Source organism: Schistocerca piceifrons, chromosome 9, assembly GCF_021461385.2.
Source record: "Schistocerca piceifrons isolate TAMUIC-IGC-003096 chromosome 9, iqSchPice1.1, whole genome shotgun sequence".
NCBI lineage: Eukaryota > Metazoa > Arthropoda > Insecta > Orthoptera > Acrididae > Schistocerca > Schistocerca piceifrons.
The window spans coordinates 182,503,909-182,515,988 of record NC_060146.1 but is presented as its reverse complement, the minus strand read 5'-3'; the positions used below and the strand labels follow the sequence as shown (position 1 = coordinate 182,515,988).

At 46.6% G+C, this 12,080-nt stretch overlaps 1 protein-coding gene across 1 annotated transcript in view; it reads right to left on the bottom strand.

Annotated features, from left to right (window-relative positions):
* LOC124717102 overlaps nucleotides 1-12,080 on the bottom strand; it is a 73,471-nt gene that overhangs the window by 38,455 nt on the left and 22,936 nt on the right. The window contains exon 3 of the mRNA XM_047243811.1: nucleotides 2,366-2,459. Coding sequence (XP_047099767.1) covers nucleotides 2,366-2,459 — 94 coding nt within the window. The remainder of the gene's footprint in view (nucleotides 1-2,365; nucleotides 2,460-12,080) is intronic.

Below are 12,080 nucleotides of genomic sequence, written 5' to 3'. Positions count from 1 at the left end.
ATAGATGGTTCTAAGCACGATAATCCTCTTGCTGCTCAATAGTTTGAGTTGTGCTGAAGTTTTGTTTGCTCAATGATTAGAGCGTATTTGGTGCAGAGTTGCATGCAATCTTGAGGCACTGGAGCAGATGGGACATATCCGTGCTGAGAAGTTCCCTAGGTGTCCTTCAGTCTACTCAACACGTGTATCCAGCAGAAAAATCAAGGTCTCCATTTAGCCACCTGGACAAGCTGTGTATGGAGGTGACAGCCAACTGGAAACTACGACGCAAAACTATTCAGGGAAATGACGCAGCTAAGGAAGTGAATTTACTAAATTAGGTGGCTCGATGTGCTGTCCCCCCCTGCATGATATACCCTCGCTGATGAGGTACAATATTGCTTCACTGGGAGGATGGTTGGATGGAAGTGCAAATAGGTAACGCCTGCTACTTGTTCAACACATTTTCGCAAACGACGTGTTGAGGTAAGTGCTAATGTATGGCACTGAACCGTCTTTCCCCTACGCAGCAAAACGACGTCATAGGGAGAGGGGTGCCATGATTGTGCTGACCAGGTAGTGGAGACCACGGAGCACGAAGTAAGAAGACGTGCAAAGGGACTCACTTATAGAGCTGACGAAGCGAAAGAAGCTAGCAAGCGGCTCTGAAGGACGAAGGTGGGCGTTACTAAACCTGTGGCTAGGCTCCTTCAAGAACTGATTAGACAAGAGGAGCAATACGAATGAAGTCGTCGACACCCAATGGCGAAGCCTCGTTACTTCCACCTGTTGGCTCTTCTAGGTTGGGAGTGCTGCTGTTGAAAAAGTACTGGCCAGTTGACCCTCATAAATACCCCTTCCCAAATCAGACCCTCAGTCTCATATGTACTCAATTGTTCTCAGAAGCGCACTCACACTCCCTGTACATGACAGTACTAGGGTGTTTTCATGACACCTACTGCCGTCTCCATCTGCTGTCTTCAACACGGAGATTGCTGCAACGCCTCGTGGTGCGTCCAGTCATCAACAATGGACTTCCAGTAGCGGCGCAGGCAGCGCCTTTAGCACTGTGTCTCCCTCTTCTTGGTAACCACCCAATGGCAGCCACCCCTCTAGTGGAACGCCTGCTTGAACCGAGGCTGGGGGGCGTCGCAATCTCTTTGTCACTGTGCAACATGTCCTGAAGGCTTCGATCGATGCTGGTCATCGCACATAGCGTTCTCGCGACTTCGACATCGATCATCTCAGGGGCTAGTGTTTGAGCACCATCCTGCCCTGTGTTGGATTCTGCACTCCGAGATGTGCCAGCAGCCTGGAAGGCATGGTCGTACATCAGCCACAGTGTGAAGTTCCTGTTGGCTGTGGCCATCACGCTGACTCCAGTGGGCAATGCAACTCACACATGCCGCTGGCCAGGACTATCTGCTGACAACAGTTCGTTGAGCTCTGAGCCTCACTTGGTCATTCCAGTGTCGGAGACCTCTTCACTAACACCGATCACAGCTCTGTATACAACATTTGATCACGGATGTGGTCCTCCACTGCTTTCAGTCACCATCACCACTCTCAAACTCAAAACTTTTCCGCCCGTTTCTACATAGCACATTTACAGCAATGGCCAGAAATAACGCAAATGCCAATCAAGGACGTCTATTCTCACCAATGACAAGAAATAAAGCAAAAACGCCACCAATGATGATCTATCAACACTTCTCCTGATCTTTTGTTCCTTATCAGATTATGAAAACAGCTTCTTCCACTACTCCATAAGAACTCAAGTTTTGTGTCATTCATCTGTCATCAAAACAGCCTGAGGAAGACCATTTGCAGCAGTAGCCAAAACCTTATTGTAAAAACAGTAAACAGCCAATCAGTTGCAAATTGTAAGGATTGTTAAAGCCCCTTTATGATGTTTGTAGCGTTTATAAAAACGTTTTCTTCAGAAGGAAAAAATAGACAACTGCATTAGATGTTGTGGTAGAGTTACGCTAAAATATAGCCGAAAGGCGTCCGTGTTGAAATATAAAATTTCACCTCCATATTTATAAACATGCAAATCATGGTAAAGGAGTATTAATAAACATTTCAGTTTGGAACTGACTGGTTGTTTACTACTTCTACAAGAAGATTTCATTCTCCGGTTGCTGCTCCAGCCGTGTCCAAAATTTTAAGTAACCAAAACTTGATGAATTTTACATATCGACAATTGGGTCACATTTTATTAACAGACTAAAGTTAATTACATTATTTCACTTTTTGGAGGTGATAATCAAAATTTGGTGACTATGCAAAAAATACGTGCATTGTCGTCCTAAGCATTGGGTGGGACTCTATGGATGTAGGTAGTGAAGCAAGTATCATTCCTGTAGATGGATAACCTTCTTACCTGATCCATTATTTTTGAAGAAGTTGAGCAAAACCGCATTCGTCATCCTCAAGTTCCGCACCACTATGAATGCGAGGACACTGACATTCCCCAGCTGAAACGTAAGAGTGCATCTCAGTTGATGACTTGTAGTCTCATAAAATTTTCCAGAAACAAGTTCTACATTTACATCTACATCTACGTGATTACCCTGCAGTTCGGCCAAGTGATTGACGGAGGGTTTGTAGGTCCACTTTGAGGCTGTTTCTCGACAGGTCCAGTCTCTTACTGCACTTGCAAGAAATGAGCAGCTTAACCTTTCTGTCAGAGCTTGAATTTCACTTATTTTATTATGACTTTCATTTCTATGAAGGTGGGGGTCAGCAAAAAATTTCTGTATTGTAGGAGAACGTCGGTGAACGAAATTTTGTCAATAGGTCTCGCTGCAACAAAAAACGCTTTTGTTTTAATGATTGCCACCCCAACTCGCGTATTATTACCGTTTTATTTGTTTATTATTTGATATGATCTTCTACACATTGATCTTGCCAAAAGCCGAGAAGCGATTCTTCTTGGTGTTTTAGCTCTCTGGGGCACTCTGGGATGCTCCTTTGTGTACTGTGAGAAGCTGTGTGGTGTACTCTGGCATTCACTCTAGTACAGTCTTCGATGGTCTTAGTATTTTTTTTTTCATTTTTCAGTTTAAAGTTGCGAAGCATCCTTATCTATCTCGTGAGATTTTTTTTTAAAAAAGCTTACTTATTGTTTCACTTAAAAAGCTTATCTTTTTGATCTATTAATTAAATCATTAATGTTTATAATAATCTGTGGGTTGCAGGGGTTCTGACCCCTGGGGAGGTGGGTGGGTGTCGATGCATGGCTGTCTTCACTTAGCCGCTGCAGCTACTTAAGGCGGCTGACCTTGAACGAGGTTCGCCTGGCTGCCGCTAGGGGGCCGACGGAGCGCGCTATAGTACAATAGCTATATAGCTATAGCTTCACGATAGTACAAAACGAGTTGCCTCTCTTTGAACTTCTTCGATGTCCTCCGTTCCGGAGGTTTGTGTCCTCCCTCGCGCATAGGTGTGTGTTTTGTTCTTACAAGGGAACCTCCCCATCGCACCCCCCTCAGATTTAGTTATAAGTTGGCACAGTGGATAGATCTTGAAAAACTGAACACAGATCAATCGAGAAAATAGGAAGAAGTTGTGTAGAACTATGAAAAAAATAAGCAAAATACACAAACTGAGTAATCCATGTACAAGATATGCAACATCAAGGCTAATGAGAACTCAGGAGCGCCGTGGTCCTGTGGTTAGCGTGAGCAGCTGCGTAATGAGAGGTCCTTGGTTCAAGTCTTCCCTTGAGTGAAAATTTTACTTTTTTTATTTTCGCAAAGTTATGGTATGTCCGTTCGTTCATTGACGTCTCTGTTCACTGTAATAAGTTTAGTGTCTGTGTTTTGCGACCGCACCGCAAAACCGTGCGATTAGTAGACGAAAGGACGTGCCTCTCCAATGGTAACCGAATACATTTGATCGCAAGGTCATAGGTCAACTGATTCCTCCACAGGAAAACACGTCTGATGTATTCTATTCGACACTGGTGACGGCTTGTGCGTCACATTACATGAATACGTTGTCGACCCACCTAACTTGTATACCTGGCGAATGGGTAAAAAGATTGTCCTACCTTGCCCGATTTAGGTTTTCTTGTGGATGTGATAACCACTCCCAAAAAAAAGTGATCGCATCGGACGGACAGATAATAATTGTCTGGAAATAAAAAATTAAAGTTTTCTCTTGCGGGAAGACTTGAACCAAGGACCTCTCCTTCGGCAGCTGCACACGCTAACCGCGGGACCACGGCGCTCCTGAGCTGCCGTCAGCCTTGATGTTGCCTGTCCTGTGCATGGACTACTCAATTTGTATATTTTGCTTTTTTTTCATAGTTCCACACAACTTCTTCCTGTTTTCTCGATTGATCTGTGTTTAGTTTTTCAAGGCCTGTCCACTGTGCCAACTTATAACTAAATCTGAGGGGGGTGCGATGGGGATGTTCCCTTGTTAGCATAAGATAGTTTAAGTTAGTTTAAGTAGTGCGTAAGTCTAGGGACCGATGACCTAAGCAGTTTGGTCCCTTAGGAATTCACAGACATTTGAACGTTTTGTCCTCCGTTAATCCCATACCACACAGTAACGCTCTTGCGAAGACGGACAGATATAGTGTAGTCAGTCTCTTTACTAAATTTGTTGCTGCTTTGTTAAGTGTTCTGCCAACAAAACGCGGCTTCTGGTTCACCTATCCCAGAACATTTTTATGTAACTGAACCCCCCACCCCCACTGACAAGAACGGAATATATAAGGGAGACCCTTTGAATGCAGGATAACGATCTGGAAAGGCGGCAAATTACCTAACATAACATTCATTTTAGCATTGTGCTTAGTCAGGCATACATTGACCTTTCGAAATTTTCACCAACAAACTCTATCTTCTTTGAATCTTCCAAATCACAAAGGTACAAATAAGCTGATAAGCCAAAACACTATGACCACTGCCCATCGAGACCTGGGATGCATCCTCGCGGCTTTGTGGGCACGTGACGCGTTAACACAAGTATATAAGCAGATCAGTCACGAGACACGGAGGGGGCCACTGTGTGGGGAGACGCTGGCTAGAGGGGAGCGCTTGCTACTGGTGTTGCTGCCGTCGCTGCTGTGGCTCAGATGCCGCCCAGAAGAGATGGGAGGCCGAGCCGCCGCCTTGTTGCCGCCGTCATGGAGCGTGTCTTTAGTGAGGCGCTCGGTTTCGGTGGCGGCAAACCACGTCGAGATGTGCAGTGCTTCCGCTGCCATCAGATTGGCCACGTGGCTAAATACTGCCGGCGCAACCAAGTTGCGTGCATTAAGTGCGCGGAGCCGCACGACACCCGCGACTGCACAAAGCCGCGCGACGTAGCGTCGAAGTGCGCAAACTGCGGAGGAAAGCTCGTCGCGAGCTTTCGTGGCTGCAGTTACATTGCTAACTGGGGTCGCGGAGGCAACAAGAAGAGAAAGAGGAAGCGACGAAGAAACCGTTCCGACCGCGGGCCAGCGCCTGCGGCAGGGACAGACCAGCAGCAGCAGGGGGCCCATCCGCCCCCCGAAAGACGCCACCATGACGACGCTGTGCCGCACAACAAGCTTCGTGCGGCCACAGAAGCTGCAGTAGCGGACCTCAAAGCCGCATTCGCGGCAGAGAGGACCGCCCTACGAGACGAGTTGGCCGCGGCTCATCGGGAAATCCAGCGGCTGCGGGCTGAAGTGGCTTCTGCCGCCAAAGCCCTGCGGCTCACCCCACCTGCTCCAACCCCACCGGGGCGGGAGCCCACAGAAGAAAAGAACGAAATGGAAACGGACCCAGGTCCAGCACCGCCGCCTCCCAAGAAGAAGATGGCGATGCGGATCTCCAAGGACCTGGATGGGTTGCTTGCATTGGCCGCCTCCGAAAACGTTGAGGCAACCACAAAGGAAAACGCAGCCCCGGTCTCCGTCTCCGCCAAAGAACAGAAGAAGGCTGTTTCACGACAGCCAGCAGTCGTCCAGACCGTACCACGAGACGCCGGGAAAGATCTCGCCATCCTCCTCGAGGGGCGGAGCTCGTTCGCCGAGCCACAACGCAGTCGGCGCGTTGGGGCCAGAGAAGCCAAGAAGAAGTCGATATCCGAACCTATCCCAATCTCAGTTCAATCCATACCCTAAATCATACCAGAATTATCCTTCCAATACAATCCTACCAACTACCTAAGAAACACCATTCACGATTCTCCTAAAACCATCATTTCGAAACCCTTATTATCCGACAGATGGTATGGGCTCGAGCAGTCCCGGTCCTTCGAATCACAAACGAGGGATACAGATATCCCATGCGACACTCCACTCAGACGGAGGGGCGGTCACCTTAACGAAGATGTGAGCCGCAAATGGGGAAATCCATTCAGACAAGCGACTCTGACAAGGGGCAGATTATTACTACATAGAACCTGTGAACGAGTATCTCGAAGCTGTTCACATGCTCACGTGCTTCTCTCGATGAAAGTACTACTTGGCGTTAAATGGCTGGGTGACCATGACTCTTCACAGAACACGGGATTCGGAGGTTTGTTTGCTCTGTGAAGTAGGACAGACGGTAATCTGTGGCATCTCTGCCGAAAGAGCACTATGCTGGTGCACGCACACCGTTCATCGTACATTGTTGATCCTGGAGCTCAGCAGCAGACAACCCGTAACGTATTCACATCTTGACTCAACGACATGGTCAGTCACCATTGCTGTGGGCACAGGACCTACGGGATTCGGCCATCGATCACTGCAAATTGGTGGCCTCTTCCGGTGAATCACATTTTTGCTGTACTACGTCCTCCTGCTTAGCCGAGTGCTAACGTGCTTGCCTCCCATGCAGAGGGCCCGAGTTCAATTCCCGGCCGGGTAGGAGATTTTCTCCGCTCGTGGACAGCGTGTCGCGTTGTCCTCATCATCATTTCATCACCGGCACGCAAGTCACCCAATGTGGCGTCAACTGAAATAAGAATTGCACTCGGCAGCCGAACTTTCTCGAATGGGGCCTCCCTAACAACAGTGACACACGATCATTTAATTTTTTTTTTATTTACAGGGTGATTCAAAAAGAATACCACAACTTTAAAAATGTGTATTTAATGATAGAAACATAATATAACCTTCTGTTATACATCATTACAAAGAGTATTTAAAAAGGTTTTTTGTCACTCAAAAACAAGTTCAGAGATCAATATGGCCCCCTCCAGACACTCGAGCAGTATCAACCCGATACTCCAACTCGTTCCACACTCTCTGTAGCATATCAGGCGTAACAGTTTGGATAGCTGCTGTTATTTCTCGTTTCAAATCATCAATGGTGGCTGGGAGAGGTGGCCGAAACACCATATCCTTAACATACCCCAATAAGAAATAATCGCAGGGGGTAAGATCAGGGCTTCTTGGAGGCCAGTGATGAAGTGCTCTGTCACGGGCTGCCTGGCGGCCGATCCATCGCCTCGGGAAGTTGACGTTCAGGTAGTTACGAACAGATAAGTGCCAATGTGGTGGCGCTCCATCCTGCTGAAATATGAATTGTTGTGCTTCTTGTTCGAGCTGAGGGAACAGCCTATTCTCTAACATCTCCAGATACTGTAGTCCAGTTACAGTAGCACCTTCGAAGAAAAAGGGACCAAAAACTTTATTGGCTGGAATGGCACAGAAAACGTTCACCTTAGGCGAGTCACGTTCATACTGAGTTGTTTCCCGCGGATTCTCAGTGCCCCATATACAGACATTGTGACGGTTGACTTTCCCGTTAGTGTGGAAAGTTGCTTCATCACTAAACACAATCTTTGAAACGAAAGATTCATCTGTTACCATTTGAGCAAGGATAAAATCACAGAAATCGATTCTTTTAATCTTATCAGCTGCAGACAGTGCTTGAACCAATTTCAGACGATAAGGTTTCATAACTAACCTTTTTCGTAGGACTCTCCATACAGTTGACTGTGGAATTTGCAGCTCTCTGCTAGCTCTGCGAGTCGATTTTCTTGGGCTGCGAACAAATGCTTGCTGGATGCGTGCTACATTTTCATCACTCGTTTTCGGCCGTCCAGAACTTTTCCCTTTGCACAAACACCCATTCTCTGTAAACTGATTATACCAACGTTTAATACACCACCTATCAGGAGGTTTAACACCATACTTCGTTCGAAATGCACGCTGAACAACTGTCGTCGATTCACTTCTGCCATACTCAATAACACAAAAAGCTTTCTGTTGAGCGGTCGCCATCTTAGCATCAACTGACGCTGACGCCTAGTCAACAGCGCCTCAAGCGAACAAATGTACAACTAAATGAAACTTTATAGCTCCCTTAATTCGCCGACAGATAGTGCTTAGCTCTGCCTTTTGTCGTTGCAGAGTTTTAAATTCCTAATGTTGTGGTATTCTTTTTGAATCACCCTGTATTTTGTCACACTAAGTCGCTGGTCGTTTCCACAAACGCCGTCATCGAGGTGAACGGCGGCTCGAAACGTGCAGCGCGTCACGGACGCAGGATGGTGAGAGCAGTATTATGCAATGGGAGACATTCTCCTGCGCTTGCATGGGACCTGTGGTAGTAATGGAAGACACGCTGCCGGCCGGGGTGGCCGAGCGGTTCTAGGCGCCACAGTCTGGAACCGCGTGACCGCTACGATCGCAGGTTCGAATCCTGCCTCGGGCATGGATGTGTGTGATGTCCTTAGGTTAGTTAGGTTTAAGTAGTTCTTAACAAGGGAACCTCCCCATCGCACCCCCCTCAGATTCAGTTACAAGTTGGCACAGTGGATAGGCCTTGAAAAACTGAACACAGATAAATCAAGAAAACAGGAAGAAGTTGTGTGGAACTATGAAAAAAATAAACAAAATATACAAACTGAGTAGTCCATGTGCAAGATAGGCAACATAAATGAGAATCTCAACTCGGGCGCGCCGTGGTCCTGTGGTTAGCGTGAGCAGCTGTGGAACGAAAGGTCTTTGGTTCAAGTCTTCCATTGTGTAAAAAATCTTTCTTTCTTTATTTTCGCAAAGTTATTATCTGTCCGTTCGTTCATTGACGTCTTTGTTCACTGTAATAAGTTTAGTGTCTGTGTTTGGCGACCGCACCGCAAAACCGTGCGATTAGTAGACGAAAGGACGTGCCTCTCCAATGGGAACCGAAAACATTTGATCGCAGGGTCATAGGTCAACCGATTCCTCCACAGGAAAACACTTCTGATATATGCTATACGACACTGGTGACGGCATGACAGGAATATGTTGTCGACCCACCGAACTTGTACACTTGGCGAGTGGGTAAAAAGATTCTTCTACCTTGCCCGATTTAGGTTTTCTTGTGGATGTGATAATCACTCCCAAAAAACTGATGAAAACACAAGAGTTTGTCACATAAACTGCAACAAATGAATTCAACCGTTTCACAGTCGCACACTTTTCCCTGTGCTCTGTCAAAACATATGTTTTTAACGTTTTCAAATTTTTCCGTGCGTAGACCGTCAAATCCTGTATTTGTCCAAGGAAATCTGAAAATGTCCCGGAATTTTGGAGAGCGAAGTTGATTATGTGTGAGTGCCTTTGATAATTGTCTGAAAATAAATAATTAAAATATTCGCTCGAGGGAAGTCTTGAACCAAGGACCTCTGGTTACGCAGGTGCCCACGCTAACCATAACACCACGACGCTGTCGATCTCTCACGCTCCTTGATGTTGCTTATGTTGTATATTTTGATTATTTTTGTCATAGTTCCACACAACTTCTTCTTGTTTTCTCGATTGATCTGTGTTCAGTTTTTCAAGGCCTATCCACTGTGCCAACATATAACTAAATCTGAGGGGGGTGTGATGGGGAGGTTCCCTTGTAAGTTCTAGGGGACTGATGACCACAGCAGTTAACTCCCATAGTGCCCAGAGCCATTTTTGAAGACACGCTAACAAATACGAACGAACTGCATCCCTTCATGCTTGATGTCTTCCCAGGCGGCGATGCCATCTTTCAGCATTATAATTGTCCATGTCTCGGAGTCAAAACCGTGCTACTGTGGTTTGAGGAGCGTTGTAGTGAACTCACGTTGACGTCCCGCCGATGAAATTCGCCTGATGTAAAGCCCATGGATCCCATCTGGGTCGCTGTCGGGCGGCATCACCGGTTACGCACATCAGCGGCCCTTTATTTATGGGAATTACACGCCCTGTTTGGAGACCTCTAATGCCACACACCTCTACAAAACTACCATCAAACTGTCGGATTCCTGACACGGACAAGCAGTGCTGTATTTAGTTCCAAAGATGAACAAACAAGCTATTAAGTAGGTGGTCATAACGTTTTGGCTCGTCAGTGTATTGTTTTACAGATATTTATGAACTCCTATACGTTTCTTTCTGTTTGGTAGAGACGAAGCGTTTGATGCACCAGACTCTCACAGTCACTCCATTAAGCCTGCTTGCGTGTTTGTCTGATGCTGTACCCGTTATTCATGGAGCATTTGATTATTGCGTTCGACAATCATTACCACATAGATGCCAGTTGCACATTAATGAAAACGGACATTTGTAGCAAGACCTCTAAAGCATTCTGAACCATCGTCTCTGTTCCCTACTAAACTCATACCTTCGTGGACTCCTTGCGGGGAAACTGTGCTTGGGGTGACAAAAATCTTTGATGATTCACACAGTGATATAAAATATGTGACAAGTAGAGAAGCATATTTTCAGTATTAAGTAAGTGGTATTTTTTAGCCCGTCCGGTTAGCGATGCGATATAAAGCACGGCTTTCCGGATTGGGAAGGAGCGCCTGGTCCCCAGCACGAATCCGCCCAGCGGACTTGTGTCGAGGTCCAGTGAGCCGGCCAGTCTGTGTACTTTTTAGGCAGTTTTGCATCTGCCTCGGTGAATGCGGCCTGGTTCCCCTTACTCCGCCTCAGCTACACTATGTCGGCGATTGCAGCGCAAACAAGTTCTCCACGTACGCGTACGCCACCATTACTCTACCACGCAAACGTAGGGGTTACACTCGTCTGGTGTGAGACGGTCCCTGTGGGGGTCCACCGGGGGCCGAACTGCACAGTAACTCTGAAAGAGTGGTTCGGTGTGGGTGGCGGAGGGGTGAAGTGGACTGCGGTAGTCGTCGTGGGGTTGTGGACCACTGCGGCTGCGGCGGGGACGGAGCCTCTCCGTCGTTTCTGGGCCCCCGGTTAACATACAATACAATACAAGAAGTTTTTTACAAACGGCTGCACATTCGTATAAGGATCTTCAGGCAAAGTAAAGAAGAAACAGCTACCTTTTTTTGTTATGCAACTTAAGTACGCTTAACTGGTTGCGTGAGTAGTGTTTTTCCTTGGTTACTTAAGTTATCGTATTATTTTAGTAACACGTTAAAGCCAAATATAAATAAAGCTTTAGTGTATGCTGATGATATTGTCACTCTGTCTGTCTGCAAAGGACTTGAGAAATCAATCGAATGGAGTGGATAGTGTCTCGGACAGAGGTTATCGGACTAACGTAAATAAAGAAGCTAGAGTAATGGAGTGTCGGTCCGTTTACGTCGGGCAACACTGAGGACATGATTAGAAAATGAGAAAATGAGAGTGGTAGAAGTGTTTTGCTATTTGGAAACATAAATAACGGTAACAGAAGTAAAAGGGAGTATAGAATGCTGACCAGCAGTAGGAACAAAAGATCTGCTCACCCAGTCTTCAGTATTCTGCTGTAATACGTTTCTAAATCTATTTTCGTCTTGTCAGGGCTGTTATTCGACCATATTTTACTTCATTTAAGGCTGAAATTCAGATTCATGCACTGATCAGCCAGAACCTTACGACCACCGACCTACTATCGTCCAGTAGCGTTCTCGCTTCCCACGCCCGGGTTCCCGGGTTCGATTCCCGGCGGGGTCAGGGATTTTCTCTGCCTCGTGATGACTGGGTGTTGTGTGATGTCCTTAGGTTAGTTAGATTTAAATAGTTCTAAGTTCTAGGGGACTGATGACCATAGATGTTGAGTCCCATAGTGCTCAGAGCCATTTGAACCTTTTTACTATCGTCCAGGCTATAGCAGCGTCACCTGGCGAGGAACGACTGCTACTCAGACACACGCACGGAGCATTTAGTATCAGTGAGCGTGCTATCCGTCAACAGAATGGCGAAGGCGCGCGAT